The 16,283-nt window shown below is 47.6% G+C and overlaps 1 protein-coding gene across 1 annotated transcript in view; it reads left to right on the top strand.

Annotated features, from left to right (window-relative positions):
- The window catches only part of LOC130114653 (membrane-associated guanylate kinase, WW and PDZ domain-containing protein 2-like), a 77,742-nt gene that overhangs the window by 29,340 nt on the left and 32,119 nt on the right, over nt 1-16,283 (top strand). Inside the window, exons 6-11 of the mRNA XM_056282514.1 lie at nt 1,499-1,503; nt 1,616-1,844; nt 2,846-2,925; nt 13,219-13,276; nt 13,622-13,743; nt 14,107-14,289. Coding sequence (XP_056138489.1) covers nt 1,499-1,503; nt 1,616-1,844; nt 2,846-2,925; nt 13,219-13,276; nt 13,622-13,743; nt 14,107-14,289 — 677 coding nt within the window. The remainder of the gene's footprint in view (nt 1-1,498; nt 1,504-1,615; nt 1,845-2,845; nt 2,926-13,218; nt 13,277-13,621; nt 13,744-14,106; nt 14,290-16,283) is intronic.

Raw genomic sequence — 16,283 nt, 5'->3', positions numbered from 1 at the left:
ATACACTCCCTATTCCTTGGGCCCGTTTCCCAGTTTACACTGCACTTTCCATCCTTCATTTAGTGTGTCTTTATGTGCAATACAGTGTGTTCTCTGTTTTGTTCTCCTCGTTGTTTCCTCTACTGCAAATATGTGTAATGCTTTATGCCTCGCTGCAACCAGGTTCCTTCTTCAAGGAAAGGATCAGTTGAACTCATCTGAGAATGCCGTGACAACAGTTGCCTTGCCTTTTTTTTGTCTCCAGTGTGTAAATTCAGAGCTTCCAGTTCAGTGCAGTGTCTGTAATTTTTAAGTGCCAGTGTAGATGACCATAAATCCGACAAAGCCCCGTCAATCATCACCATCGTGGTCACAAACCCTCTTGTGTGTGTTTGTGTGTCTCAATAACCTTATGTAACAGCACGCACAAGGGCACCTCTGTGCCTCCACCATTATCAGTGTACATGGTCTCATTTTGGCTTCAACCCTGTCTCTGCCCGCTACCTCTCCTTACCTCTCCTCCTCTCCTCTCCTCTCCTCTCCTCTCCTCTCCTCTCCTCTCCTCTCCTCTCCTCTCCTCTCCTCTCCTCTCTTCACCTCACCTCACCTCTCCACTCCTCTCCTCTCCTTACCTCACCTCTCCTCTCCTTACCTCACTTCTCCTCTCCTGTCCTCTCCTCTCCACTCCTCTCCTTACCCCGCCTCTCCTTACCTCACCTCTCCTTGATTCTCCTCTCCTCTCCTTGATTCTCCATCTCCTCTGCACTCTTTGCTCCCATCGCTGGCCTTTGTCCTGGTTTCTATTATTAACCACACTCTCCTCCCCTCTCTGCTCTTCTCCTCTGTACTCCCATTCCATCTTTTCCCCATCACGCTCCCCTCTTCTACGCTCCTGTTTCGGCTGCACTTTTGTGCCCTCTCTTTTTCTGTGGTCCAATTTGTAGTTTTGCGCCTCACTGTCATTTTCTGTCATCTCTTTTTTTCTTCTTCTCCTGTGCTGTAATTCACCTGTTATGTTGTGCAGTTCCCCCTCTTCCTCCATATTGCTTTTTCTTTTGCTGCTGTTATCCTTCATAGCTTTCTCTTGGTCCCCTCCCTCACTTTGGAAAAACCTTCTCCTCACATCTCTCACTCAGTTTGCGACCCCTAAAGTCTCTGTCTTTCCCAATTTCTTTGTTTCTGACATCCCCATGTTTTCTCTCTCCTCACACGTGCCATCCTCTGTCCCCTTCTCACCACTGACCTCCCCCCATCTCTCTCTCCCTCCCTCCCTCTCTCTCTCGCTCTCTCCTGGGGGTTCATAGCTGCAGTGGCTTGTCTCTGACTCATCTTGCATGGCGTGCTTAGTATGTGTCCAGGTCTGTGTGCACACACTTGTGTGTGTGTGTGTGTGTGTGCGTGTGTAATCCATGTGTATGATGTGAGTGAGTGTGCACACATATAGACAGGGTTTGTGTGTGTGTGTGTATTGGGGGTTTCTCTGTGTTCCTGTTTTTGTGTTTGCATCTTGGTGTGTGAGTGAAGGTAAGCTTACCAGGAATAGCTACGGAGCTACGTAATGTGCCATAGCATGATTACCTTGTGCGCCTGGGTGCGTGTTTGTGTTTGGGTGTGTGCACGTGTGTCCTAACCGCAGAGTCCAGCGAACATGAGGACAAGAGCACAGATGCCTCTGGGGAAGTTCCTGTGGAACAAGCTAGCCAAGCTCCCGCCTCCGTCGATCTCCCCACTGAGGCAGAGGAGGCCCCCAGCTCTCCCCCCAAATCCCCCGTCAAGGTCCCAGACACAGACGAGGAAGAGCTCGGCCCCCTGCCCGACAACTGGGAGATGGCATACACTGAGAAAGGGGAGGTCTACTTCATAGAGTAAGTGTGTCTGCTTAAGATGACTCGGGGTCCGGGTGGCATGGCAGTCTATTCCGTTGCCTACCAACACGGGAATTGCCAGTTCGAATCCCCGTGTTACCTACAGGGCAACCCTACAGACACAATTGGCCGTGTCTGCGGGTGGGAAGCTGGATGTGGGTATGTGTCCGGGTCAATGCATTAGCACCTCCTGTGGTTGGTCGGGGTGCCTATTCGGGGGGGGGAGCGTGATCCTCCCACGCACTACGTCCCCCTGGTGAAACACCTCACTGTCAGGTGAAAAGAAGCGGCTGGTGACTCCACATGTATGGGAGGAGACATGTGATAGTCTGCAATCCTCCCCGGAGGAGCAGAGGAGGTGGAGCAGAGACCGGGACGGCACGAAAGAATGGGGTAATTGGCTGGATATGATTGGGGAGAAAGGGGGGGGGTGACTCCTGGATTTGTTTTTTCTGTCATGGTGTTTAGTTGATCATGAAGAGGAAAGACAAAGTTGTGTCAGAGGGCGGGGTAATTAAAACTGCCTTTATGCTCTCCTGTGTGAGTTTGTCTGTGATTAAGTGTAACATTTATTATACTTACCTCTGTGTTGGATAATTGATGTCATATGATCTGTTAATCAGACACACACAGGGTGTACACACACAGAAACACACTCAGAAACACACACAGGGTGTACACACACACACACTTGCCCTTTCCTCTCACCATCCCTAATTAGTGGTTGAGGGCTAATTAGCAGATTAATGGCTATTTAGTTTACCTTAGAAGATGTCTGGTTTCACTCTCTTTATACCTCCTCACACACACACACACACACACACACACACACACACACACACACACACACACACACACAGGTCATTGCTTGTCACTAACCTGGTGCTCGTATCCTGACTGTCAGTCCTTTCTGACCTCTCCTTTCCCCTTTGGTCCCTGTGTTGTCTTTATCTGTCTTTCCATGTGTCCTTCTCCTCCATCCCTCTCTTTTTGCTCTCCAGTCACAACACCAAAACTACGTCTTGGCTGGATCCTCGGCTAGCGAAGAAGGCCAAGCCACCAGAGGAATGCAAGGAAGATGGTGAGTGAAGCACTCGCCGGTTTGCTGCTGTCATGTTTTCTTTATGAGCTTTAACTTTAACTAGTCGCTGCCCGTTTGGGAGCGCTTTATTTTGTAAGCTCATCTCATATTGTTTAGGAGTGTGTGCGCGGTTTGTGTAGTGTGTGCATTTGGACCCGTGTTTGTGTACTGCTGTTTTCTGCCCCTGCCTGGCAACAAGTTTTTATTATTTCAGCCTTTATTGCTATGAAGGGAGGTAGAAATGAAAACAAGCATTCTGGGCCTCTTTTTTTTCCCCCCACACTCAGACAAGCAAACCAAGAAATACTATGTAGTAACAGACGCTTGTTAGTCAGTTGCTGATCCTTTGCAGTGGGATGTTCCTCCAGCCTTCTCCATCATACCAGGAAATGAGGGCTTTGAAATAAAGACAGAAAGTGTGTACTTGACAAATAGTTGCACAAGTTGATTCTGCTTAATTTGCAAAAAAGTGAACTGTATACCTCCCTTACAGAAGGGTTTTGCAGGAGCAGATTTAATAATTCCATCCAGCACGGGAATCGGCAGTTCGAATCCCAATGTTACCTCCGGCTTAGTCAGGCGTCCCTACAGACACAATTGGCCGTGTCTGCGGGTGGGAAGCCGGATGTGGGTATGTGTCCTGGTCGCTGCACTAGCGCCTCCTCTGGTCGGTCGGGGTGCCTGTTCAGGGGGGGAGGGGAAACTGGGGGGAATAGCGTGATCTTCCCACGCGCTATGTCCCCCTGGTGAAACTCCTCACTGTCAGGTGAAAAGAAGCAGCTGGTGACTCCACATGTATGGGAGGAGGCATGTGGAGTCTGCAGTCCTCCTCGGATCGGCAGAGGGGGTGGAGCAGAGACCGGGACGGCTCAGAAGAGTGGGGTAATTGGCCAGATACAATTGGGGAGAAAAAGTGGGAAAAATCCAAAAATCAAACAAATAAATAAACAATAATTCCACCCAGATGCAGTTTGCTACTCGAGCCTTATGATGAAATGGCCGGCAAGTCATTTTGATGCAGACGGTATCCGCCAGCGTCCAGTCCGCCCATCAGACACAGCTGATCAGTGTCGACATACGTGAGTCGTGACTAGCTCAGTCAAATGGAGGGCGCCCCTAACAGGAACAAAATCTACCCCGTCATTAGTGACTCTGAGCTGTGCACTGCTTCAAAATAGCATCCGGCAGCCTTCTAAACCAGAGCGTGGTTAAGATCGGGGAAATTAATAAAAAAGAAAATTTAATCGAAACTGACGAGGCCTGAAATGTCAAAGAGGAAATATGTAACAATAGAAATCGAAAGTAAGGTGACTCAAAGGCTGACATTATTTATGTCGATACACCAGGGGTGATTAGGAAGGATCAAACCCATCACACCGGGGTGATCTGCCCTCCTTTGCCACCCTCACTGCCCTCTGTCAGTAAGCTGGGTGGTGATGTGACTCAACCGAACGAGAGCCGAATCAATACCTCCTCACCTCCCTGTTCCCTCTCTATCTCCCTTGGTTCCTCTCATCCCTCACTTAAATTTCTCCTTGGCCCCTCTCTCTCTCTCTCTCTCTCTCTCTCTCTCTCTCTCTCTCTCTCTCTCTCTCTCTCTCTCTCTCTCTCTCTCTCTCTCTCTCTCTCAACTCTCTTCTCCATTATCGCCTCTATCCTACAGTTCCCTCCCACTTCACCCCCATCCTTGTGTTTCTGTGCTCTCCCTCCAGAGGAGAAGGGGCGGGACATTATCTATATTACCTGTGCCTTCTTGTGCTAAATTATACGGACATAATGAAAATGGGTCCCCAGGAATGTTCTAATGTTCTACCGGGCTATATGTTTTTGATCTTTGCCCTTATTACGCCTATTAATACGTGTTTAAAGACTTTTTTAGACTGTCTCGTTTCCCCTCGGATAACCACCCATTGGTTAGTGAGAGAACTGATTAGTCGCAGGTGTACACTTCCTCTTGTACCCTTATTTGACACGCTGGTGACATAATCCAGTAAAAGTTCAAGAGTACTTACTGTATGAGAGAAGTGTGCGATCCTCTCCTTTATTTTTATAGGATTTCATGCACCGATGACCTGCACCTTTCATGCATCTGCACTCTTTACTCTTTTGATTTGAGATGCAATGGAAACGGCTCACAGTGGTCCATTACAGTGACCATAAAACAAAGACTTCATCTTATAGTGAGCATACTGGCCTGGACGGATGTGATCACTGTAAGTGGTTTCTATTTGTCCCTTAAATCTCCCATCTCTCTCTCTCCTGCTCCTCCATTTCTCCTCATCTCTATCCGCTACATTCTTTATCCCTCTTCTCATTCCTACTCTCTTTCACCTCAGGTATCTCTTTCTCGCTCTCTTTCTCCCAAATCCCCCCCATCCTCTCTCTCTCTCTGTGTCTCTCTCTCTCTGTCTTCTCTTCCTCCTCCTGCCCAGTAAAGGGCCTGGCTGTGACAGGAATTATAATGTTGGCATGCTTGCACACACTCGGCCCTCTGCAGAGGTTGCTGCGTCTCTCACCCTCTTCGACATTCTGTCTCCTTCTTTCTCTCTCTTACACACTTTGTCAGTATATCCAACCACATCTGACCTCCTCTCACATTCCACCTGTAACTCCCTCTGTCCTCTCTCTCTGTTCTCTCTCTCTTTTCTCTGTTCGAGCGGGTTTGGGTTAAAGACGGTAGATACTATTGCCATCACTAAGGGCACAGGATTAGGAAGTCAAAGGCAGTTTGCAGAATGGTTGGGAAGATCCTGGATGACACTCACATCGTCTTCACAGAGCCCTTGAGGTTGATGCCTTCCAGGCACAGGCTGGGGTTTCTCTTTGTGACAAAGGGCTCTTTTTTTCTGGCATCACTGTTGCTGTATAGCAGAGCTACAGTACAGCTAGCGATAGCAGTGACAGATGGTAGTAGTATTGATCTGCTGTTCTGCCATTTACATTTTACTTGTTGCTATTGTTTTCTATCCATTGGGTGCTCTGCCGCCCTCTGGTCCTTGTTATAAACTATGTTTTTTCCATGTTCATACTTACGGTGTCCTTGTAATGTACCGTGTTCCAACTAGGAGACATTTTTCCATATTTTGCCTTTATTAATAGACATCAAGTTTTGAATAATGAAATATGGATCAAAGGAAGCATGAAGGGAATCCTACAAGGGAAGTGAATAAAACAATAAAGCTGAGAAGGGAGCAGCATGAAGAGGTGGTGCTGTTTTTACTGCCCATCTGCCTGCAGGATTTCCTCGGATTTCACGACTCCAGGCAGGAAATAGACAAACATTCCTCCTCACTTTCATCGCTGATGTTTCCCCATTCGCTGTCTTTATTCCCTTTCCGTCTCTCCCATCCTCTGTCTCTTGTATTTTTGCTCCACTTATCCTTCATCATTCCATTTCCTCATTCCCTATTCTCTTTCCCCTCACTTTCCCTCACACGCTTCTTTGCTCCCATGATACATTTTGGGTGAAATTGAGGAGAGTGTTGTTTGTGTTGATGTATTTGTGCAAATGTGTGCCTCTGTGTGTATTGTGGTATATCTTTATGCCGAAGCTCACTCCCGGAGTTCAAATGCTTGTCACCACAGATCTAGCTAGCTTGCAGTCTTTTTGTCAGATGAGCCCTTTGTTACGCAACACAAGCCGATACACTGATGAGCCAAAACATTAAGACCACCTTTCCAATATGATGTTGGTCCTCCATGTGCTGCCAGAACAGCTTCGACCATGGACTGTACAAGACCCCTGAAGGTGTCCTGTGGTATCTTGCACCAAACATTAGCAACAGATCCTTCACGTCCTGTAAATTGTGAGGTGGAGCTGCCGTGGATCAGACTTGTCAGTCCAGCACATCCCACAGATGCTCAGCAGAACATTACCTAGAGCATCACACTCACTCCACTTGCTTGTCACCTCCCTATAGTGCATTCTGGTGCCATCACTTCACCAGGTAAACAGTGCACAGATACACAGCCATCCATGTGATCTAAAAGAAAATGGGACTCATTGGATCAGGCGACCTTCTTCTGCTGCTCCAAGGTCTAGTTCCGACACTCACGTGCCCATTGTAGGTGCTTTCAATCGTGGACAAGGGTCATCATGGGCACTCTCACCGGTCTGCGGCTTTGCAGCCCCATACAAAGCAGGGTGTGATGCACTGTGTTGTAACACATTCCTGCCATAACCATCATTTAAATTTTCTATGACTTGTGCCACAGTAGACCTTCTGTCGGTTCGGACCAGTTGGAATAGCCTTCATTGCCCTCGCGCATCAATGAGCCTTGGGCGCCGAACACCCTGTCTCCAGTTTGTGGTTTGCCCCTTCTTGGACCACTGTCGGTAGGTACTCACCACTGCTGACCGGGAGCACCACACAAGCCTTGCCATTTCAGAGATTCTCTGACCCAGTCGTCTGGCCATAACAATCTGGCCCTTGTCAAAGTTGCTCAGGTCTTTACTCCCGCTCATTTCTCCTGCATCCAACACATTGATTATGAGAACTGATTGTTCTCTTACCATCTAATCTACCCAGACTTTGACACGTGCCCTTGTTTGGAGATCAACATTATTTGGTTCACCTGTGAGTAGTCATAATGTTTTGGATCATTAGTGTATCTTCTCACGCTCTGTTTCGCCCAGAAGATGTGAGAACAGAACAGGACAGCCTTCAAATCACAGCGGGTGTTGGTTTCAATTCCGGCATTGATTTATGCTCAAGCGCCCTGTAGTTTCATAGTAATCTCAATGCCATCGTTAAAAATGTGCAGCTCGGGCGTCTGGATAGCGTAGCGGTCTATTCTGTTGCCTACCAACATGGGGATCGCTGGTTTGAATCCTAGTGTTACCTCCGGCTTGGTTGGCCATCCCTACAGACACATTTGGCCATGTCTGCGGGTGGGAACCTGGATGTGGGTATGTGTCCTGGTCGCTGTACTAGCGCCTCCTCTGGTTGGCTGGGGCACCTGTTCAGAGGGGAGGGGGAACTGGGGGGAATAGTGTGATCCTCCCACGTGCTACGTCCCCCTGGCGAAACTCCTCACTGTCAAGTGAAAAGAAGTGGCTGGTGACTCCACATCTATTGGAGGAGGCATGTGGTAGTCTGCAGCGCTCCCCAGCTCGGCAGATGGGGTGGAGCAATGACTGGGACGGCTCGAAAGTGTGGGGTAATTGGCCGGGTACAATTGGGGAGAAAAGGGGGGGGGTGAGCAGCTCAAATCTGGTTTAAAAGCATTATTTCTCACTGAAATCAGTGTTATAATGTCAAACCTGTGTCTGTAGCCTGCAGAGAAGGAGACACACAGAAGGGGTAAGAAAAGTTAGAAAGAACAGAGTGAGAAAATCTGAACTATGGGGGGGGGTGTTAAGAGGAAGTGATGATGATGATTCTGATGTGCAGTAGGATTCTGATGTTCTGCCAGTTCTCATCCCTAGGGCAGCAAGGGAGGGACAGACAGATAGAAAGGGGTTTGTTTTCCTTTGGGGGAGATATGGATTTGGGGAGATATGTATGTAAGGCCATACATCTAGTGTCAAACAGCCATTGAGCTGTGCTGAATGTTACCCCTGGGTTACATCATTGTCGTTTGCCTCCGTCTGGTCAGGGCCACTCTGTCTTTCGTTCTCGCTTTCACTGGGCTGTTCCTTCTGTCTATGCACCCCTCGCTCTCTCGCTCCCTCTTTCACACTTCACACTCCAGTTAAAAGCTACAATTCCAACAAGGCTGTAATGCCACACCATGCAGTCAGTCTAATGCGGTGCATCAGGTTATATGTATATGGATGTGGAAAACTGCCAACTGTCAAGTAGACCGTTCCTTTTTTCTGGTGTCATTTATCAGAACAAGAGGTTTGCTAATGGGATGTAACTTGCTGATGTAGATACAGTACGTCCCTGCTAACGCGCTCCAGCAGGGATGAAATTCCAGCCATATCACCAGGATCCGATTGTTTCGATTGTTGAAAGTTTGGAGGAGATGTTCTGCCATTACACATTTTTAGCGTTGAGTTCTTTTTTTATACTGCCAGTTATGATGAGTAGGTTTTGTTTTTTATGTTTTTCCTCGGGTCAGATGAGTTCACTGTGTCTGTTCCCTCCCACATTTTGGTCAGGCAGACTTTATGTGAGGGAAAGATGAGTCATCAAATGCAGAAGAATCAAAAATTAGATTTCATGTTGAGTGCTGCCAGTACAGACACCAGGAAGCACAGTAGTTCAAGTATGTCTGCAGCATGTAGTCTGTGGACATGCAAAATACATGGACACACAGTAAAGTTACACTTTTTTTATGCAAGCATATAGAAATGTAAGCCTGTATAATGAAATTACATACATAAATACACACACGTAAATATGTGTAGTGCAATTACACACATAAATGTAACAGTGTAAAACCTATCTTGGCAATCTGCTGCTCTTTGTGTGGGACTGTTGTGCACATGCAGGTGAAATATTAATTGATAGTGTAGACGATGAGGGTTTCACTCAGTCAGACGTGCAATAGAGGGAGCCAACTCCTACAACCTTTCTGTTGACTCTGCCCATGCACACTGCAGACACACACAGCAAATATAGACTCACTTACACAAATGAATGCAGTAAAACATTCACATACACACATGCCCTCCTCTCTCTTTCTCCCCCCCCCCTCTCTCATTCTCTCTTTCTCTCCTTTTTCTCTCTATTTCAGAGGGAGGAAATAGAGACAAGACAGTGTTCTCAGCTCAGGCGAGAGAAAAAAAGAGACTTCCACTGGTGGTTCCCATGGAAACTGTTTCCCTTTCACTTCAGGGGGAGGGCAAGCAGTGTTGTCTGACGAGTGGAAGAGTAAGACAGAGATTTAAGGTGGTCCATAGGCAGAGTGAGAGGGAATTCAAGGTAGTTTTAAGCATGAATTCCTCTGACGTGATATTGTCTCTTTCACCTAGAGTGTAAGGAGGAGGGTCATGTAAGGGAAAGAGGGAGTGCTATGCACGAGGCTTAAGTGAACTGAAGACAGGATAATTGCAGCGTGCACTCCTTTCTCTTTGCAGTGCACACTCAGCATTCTCACCAGCTGGGACACACACACACACACACACACACACATCTACATAGAATGCATTAAATCAGTGATCATAGCACAGTGTATTACTGTGCAAGTAGCGATGCAAAACACACAGAGCTGTCTTTCTATTGAAATTAAAAAATCGTTTCACCTACTTAGTTAGTCAGTTATGATTGCTACGGATTTTGAACATTTGTAGGTGTGTGTGTGTGTGTGTGGTGAGGTTTTTTTTTTCCTGAAGGGATTAGGTGTAACAGGTGGTTGCTTATGCATGTTTGTGTATGTGTGGTTGCATGGGGGGTTATCTGAACGTCTTGCCTGTGTGATATGGTGTGTGTGTGTGTGGGGGGGGGGGGGAACAGTCAGTAGTTTGGGCGTTCCTGGAAGTGAAGTTATTGATTTTTGCCCTCCTGCAGCAAGCTAATGAGGTATGCAGGACCAATGCATCATCACACTGGCACAAAGCAGAAAGCCAGTCCTCACAATCAGACAAATCATCTACACAGCACATCTAACACACCCATTCCACCCGTTCATTAAATGTTTAGCCAACCCCTGTGTTACATCAATCATGAGTTTACTTCTGCCATTGGCCAAGCCACTTAGCCCTCCTTCTGACACCAAACTTGACTGAGTTTTGTGCTGGTGTTGTTGATACTGCCTTGTCAGTGGTGTTTTTGTAATCTTTCAAACTGTTTTACTTGTGATTCTAGTACCTTTTGTTGCTCATACCTTGTCATACCTGAAAATCTCATCATGTAGACTCTTGAGTTTAAGATATATTCATTAATCAATATTTGGGATGAAGTTCTGGCTATCTTGGACATATGACAATTAGAGGCACTGTATTTGAGTATCTCTGACTAGACATAGACTGACGGACAATTTGGCCAGATGGACTGTGTGTGTGTGTGTGTGTGTGTGTGTGCGCGCTATGCAGGACGGTGATGCACTTGACAAAACATCTGCTGCCAGTGTCACAGTGCGGTTTCAGGAAGAACAAGAGTACTGTGGATGTGATTTTTACAGTAAGACAGCTACAAGAAAAGTGCCGTGAACAACATCAGGACCTTTTCATGGCTTTTGTCGACCTCTCCAAAGCTTTTGACACTGACTTGAGAGCTACTTTGGAAAATCTTGAGAAAGTTTGGCTGTCCAAGCAAATTTGTGAACATTCTATCACAGTTCCATGATGGGATGGTGGCACAGGTGGCCATAGGACAGGAATCAGTGCCCTTTAATGTATGCACTAGAGTGAGGCAGGGATGTGTCACAAAACTTTTCATAAAGATCTAGAAGACAGTAGTGGGATGATAATAGACTTTAGGCTAGATGGAAAGCTCTTCAACATCCGAAGATTCCAGGCAACAACCAAGTTGTCTGCAGTGCAGGTCCTTGAGCTGCAGTACACTGATGACTGTGCTCTTGTAGCTCACACACCAGAAGACCTGCAAACCATCCTTGCCACAGTTGTGAATGCCTACAGCAGGGTGGGTCTATCAGTCAACACCACCAAGACTGAGGTGTTATACCAATGGAGGTCCAGCCTTCCATCCACTATGCTTGTCTTCACTATAGAACACCAACCACTCTCAGCTGCTCCATCTTTCAAATACTTGGGCAGCATCCTTTCTGAGGGCTGCAACACTGATCACGAAACTCATAATAGAATCAAACAAGCCTCTGTAGTCTTTGGCAAACTCTGATGTAAGGTCTTCCAAAACAAACATCTCAACCTGCACACCAAAATTGCCGTTTATAAAGCTGTCTGCATCACAACTCTCCTATACAGCTGTGAAGCCTGGGTCACAAACAGCCTCCACCTAAGGTTGCTGGAGTGGTTCCACATAAGGTGTCTGCAGTGAATCATGGGGATCATGTGGCGTGACCGTGTTCCTTATGCCGAGATTCTTGCTAGGACAAAATGCAAGAGCACAGAAGCCATGGTCACTGAACACCAACTGTGCTGGCTTGGGCATGTCATCAGGATGCGTCAGGAATGCCTGCCATGTGAAGTCCTGTATGGACAACTTCAACTGGGCCGCTGGGCCTCAGGTGGTCAGAAGAAGCGATACAAAGAACAGCTAAAAACATGGCTGAAGAAGTGTTGTTGTATCGACCCCTTGAGACTGGAGCAAGCCGCCATCAACCGTTCCAACTGGTGGGAGATCTGCCACAGAGGTGTAGAGCAGCTGAAAATGGAGAGGAATGTGAAAAATACAACAGAAAAGACCAAGGAGACACACAACCATGCCTGCCTCCACTGACTCACACTTCATATATGTCCCACGTGCAACAAAACTTGTGGAACAAGAACTGAACTCTACAGTCATCGGAGAACACACCGTTAAAGGGGAGGGACGTCATCGTTGGACTCGATGGACTACCAGCAAGTGTGTGTGTGTGTGTGTGCGTGCGTGCGTGCATGTGTGTCTTGTGTGTGCAGGTGTGGGTGTCTTTGTGTGTGTGTATGTCTTTGGAGTGTGTTTTGTGTACACAAAACACTTGATTAGTGTAGGGAAACTGCGTTCCTCATCCTTGTGTTAATGGTGGCTGAGTGTTTAAAACCAAAAACAAAGCGTCTTGACTTTTGCACACACCACAGAAAGGAGCTCGTTACGGGCTATAGTCTGTGTGGATAAAAAGTTACAGAAGTTAGGCGAAGTGGAAAAGAAGGATCCATAGAGTAGGGGCATTTTTGCAGTTGACCCAGTTCCGACTCCGACCAAAGAGAAATGAGATGAATCAACAAAGGGATGGATGAACTGATGAAGGAGTAGGGAAACGAAAGGAGGGAGCAGAGCAGGCAAATAACACAGTGCCATGGCAGCTAAGCTATCCATGAACAAAGGGGAAGGGAGCGACTGGAGGGGAGAGAAAGACAGAAATATGAAGTAGAAAGAGTGTTTTTTGGCCTTGGAGCGGTGGTGAGCTACAAAAGCGAAGGAACGAGAGTGACAGAGCCCGTAGTCTCAAGATTAAATGCATTAGACCTTTTAAATCGCAGGCTCCCTCCACACTGCTTTATATCGATATATGTGCTGTGACTCGTGTCTCCATGAAGAAGCCACCGCTGTGGATCGAAGTGTTGTCTGTCTACTAAAGGAGCACTTGGGGAGCATCTAGCAGTGGGTTGTGCAGATTCATGTCGTCTCCTCTCAGTGCTTCAATTTAGCGACTAGATCTTTCTTCTGCTCTCGACATAAAGTGACTTTATTTTCCCCCCTCTGTTTTCATCTCTCTCTCTCACAGAGCTGCCCTATGGCTGGGAGAAGATAGACGACCCCATCTACGGCAGCTACTATGTCGAGTGAGTCTCCTTGTTGAGCTGCTTGTCTGAGCCAATCTGCATTGTGGAGAAGCGGGAATGCATTTCTGTGATTTAGAGTATATGATATAAATGATGAATGAGTGCATTCCCCATGCCTTTTACACATCTTACTACTCATTTGGCAAGACTCTCAGAGGGGATTGCTGGCCTGCAATATTCATAGAGAGAATTCAAATAGATAAAATGCGCTTTTCTCTGTATTTTGTATTTAAATGCAAACTGTTGGCCAAATGTGCTGTCTAAACTCTACCAAGCCAATGAAGGTTTGTTGTCTGTGTACTGTTGACCGCTGGTGCATTAGTCATAATGTGTTGTTCTCATCAGCCATATCAATCGAAGGACCCAGTTTGAGAACCCGGTGCTGGAGGCTAAGAGACGCCTTGAACAGCAGCAGCAGATGCAGAGCCAAGGCCTCTCCGCTCTTCCCTTGCCTACCATATACAGAGGTACTGATGTACACTGTGGACAGGGCACAAATCAATACAGGCTCAAACTCCCACGCAAATGCACAGATGTAAGAACATAATGTACTGCTTCAGCTCACTTAAACCAGACAAACTTTACAGGAACTGGGAAGAAAAACACCGTTTTATTTCCCTGTTGTTGCCTGTGATTTCATGAAGATTAACCGTAGTTTCTCCGTGGTAGTTGTTGGCGCTGCGGTGATGAAATCTCAAGTGAGGAAAGAAAATTGAAAAATCACATCAACAAGATTATCTGTATTTATAAATGCACACGGCTTCATCTAACTGCTTTTGGGAAACACTGAATAATGTACGATATTGTCCTGTGCCGCTCATTCTTTCCAGAGAAGCCTCTGTTTACGAGGGACCCCACCCAGCTAAAGGGGAGCTTCCTGTCCACCGCCTTGCAGAAGAGCAACATGGGCTTTGGCTTCACCATCATTGGGGGGGATGAGCCTGACGAGTTTCTGCAAGTCAAGAGTGTCATACCAGAGGGACCAGCTGCACAGGATGGAAAGATGGACACAGGTAGTCATGCAAACGCTGTGCTTCACCTACAGGACTCACACCATGTGATAGAATGTGACCAATATCATTTGTAAGGAAATGCAAATGCCACTACCCGATCTCACGCCCGCTAACGATAACCTGCGTCTGGGTGGCGTAGCGGTCTATTCCATTGCATACCAACACAAGGACCGCCGGTTCGAATCCCCATGTTACCTCCGGCTTGGTCGGGCATCCCGACAAACACAATTGGCTGTGTCTGCAGTAGGATGCCAGATGTGGGTATGTGTCTTGGTCGCTGTACTAGCGCCTCCTCTGGTTGGTCGGGGTGCCTGCTCGGGGGGGGGGACTGGGGGGAATAGTGTGATCCTCCCATGTGCTACGTCCCCCTGGTGAAACTCTTCACTGTCAGGTGAAAAGAAGCGGCTGGTGACTCCACATGTATGGGAAGAGACATGTGGTAGTCGGCAGCCCTCCCCGGATCAGCAGAGGGGGAGGAGCAGAGACCGGGACGGCTCGGAAGAGGGGGGTAACTGGCTGGATACCATTGGGGAGAAAAAAAATGGGGAAAAGCCCAAAAAAACAAAACAAAAAAACAATAACCACCTCTAAGGCAGCTCCCCTTAGTGCTCCCTCAAGGATGAGCCTCTTGATTCTGGTGTTTACAAAGATGACCCCCCCCCCCCCCCGGTGTTGATCCAGGTAAAACCCTGTGATCACTTATTTCGGGCCCAGGATGTAGTTTCTAGCTACAACGCGGTGTGCTGTGTGGGGCTTCATGTGTGCTGTCCACCGTATCAGCGAGCTGGCTTTACGCCCGGCACTGCTGGTGCTGAGGCGGCTCTTTCATTGGTGCTGGGAAGCCTCCCTCCCTCCCTCCCTACCACCAGCTCTCACTCCTTGTTCCTCCCTCTTATCTCTGCCAATCTCTCTTTTTTTCTCCGTCTGGAATCTATCTCTTTCCATTTTGTTCCCATCTCTCTACTGTTGTCTCTGGCTCAGGTCTTCCTGTATCTCTGCCATGCCACGCATGACACCGTGTGTATCCCTCCTCCTCCTCCTCTGGCTCTACTTTTGTTTGTTTCTCTTTATACCCCTCTATCCTAATCTGTCAGCCTTTGTTTTTTTTCCTTGTCCCGATTTCGCCCTCTCTCCCACGTTCTCTGCTCTGCTCCATGACATTGCCAGAGCCTCTCTTGCACACTCGCACAAACACTCACACACACACACAGACACACACACACAAAAATACGCTGTCATTCTCACATTTGTACACTGCAGTCACATGCAGACGCTCCCTGGCTGACATTAGCTGGCGTGTTTGAGCTGTGCAGGATTGCTCTTAGGGATTGTGCGCGCCTGTGTGTGTGTGTGTGTGTGTGTGTGTGTGTGTGTGTGTGTGTGTGTGTGTGAGACAAAGTGCTTCCAGAAGTGTGAAATAGATGATTTGAGGCAGCTGCATTTGTCATGGGGCTGTGACGTTAACTAACGCATTCAGGAAAGGCCACCTCTCTCTCTCTCTCTCTCTCTCTCTGTCTCTCTCTCTCTCTCTCTCTCTCTCTGTCTCTCTCTCTGTCTCTCTGTCTATGTCTCTGTCTCTGTCTGTCTCTGTCTCTCGCTCTCTCTCTGCAAGCTTGGATGTAGACACACGCGTCTGACTGCAGAAAGTGAAACTCAGCCAGTTTAATGTGTGTGTTTTAGTCGGCCATCAGCAGGGCGACAGTTCGCGGCGGTGCGGCGCCATCCTTCATGAGACACAGCCACACTGTTGTTTCACGTGTGAAAGTGGACATGCATACACATGGGTGCACTGATTTGAATGTTCAAGATTTCCAGGTTGGCGTTGGATCGTGATGGACCCCGGTGGTGGCAGATGGCTGGCATGTCCACAGAGAGTCACCAAGGCCCTAACCTCACTCTGACCCAACATGCCCCCCCCCTTTATCTCTCCCTTTGTCTCTTTCTTTCCATCTGTCTCTATTGCTCTGTGTCCTCTCCATCTGTCTGCCTGCCAG

This window comes from Lampris incognitus, chromosome 6 (assembly GCF_029633865.1).
Source record: "Lampris incognitus isolate fLamInc1 chromosome 6, fLamInc1.hap2, whole genome shotgun sequence".
Lineage (NCBI taxonomy): Eukaryota > Metazoa > Chordata > Actinopteri > Lampriformes > Lampridae > Lampris > Lampris incognitus.
Note: the sequence above shows the minus strand (reverse complement) of the source record. Positions and strands in the feature narration are given on the sequence as shown.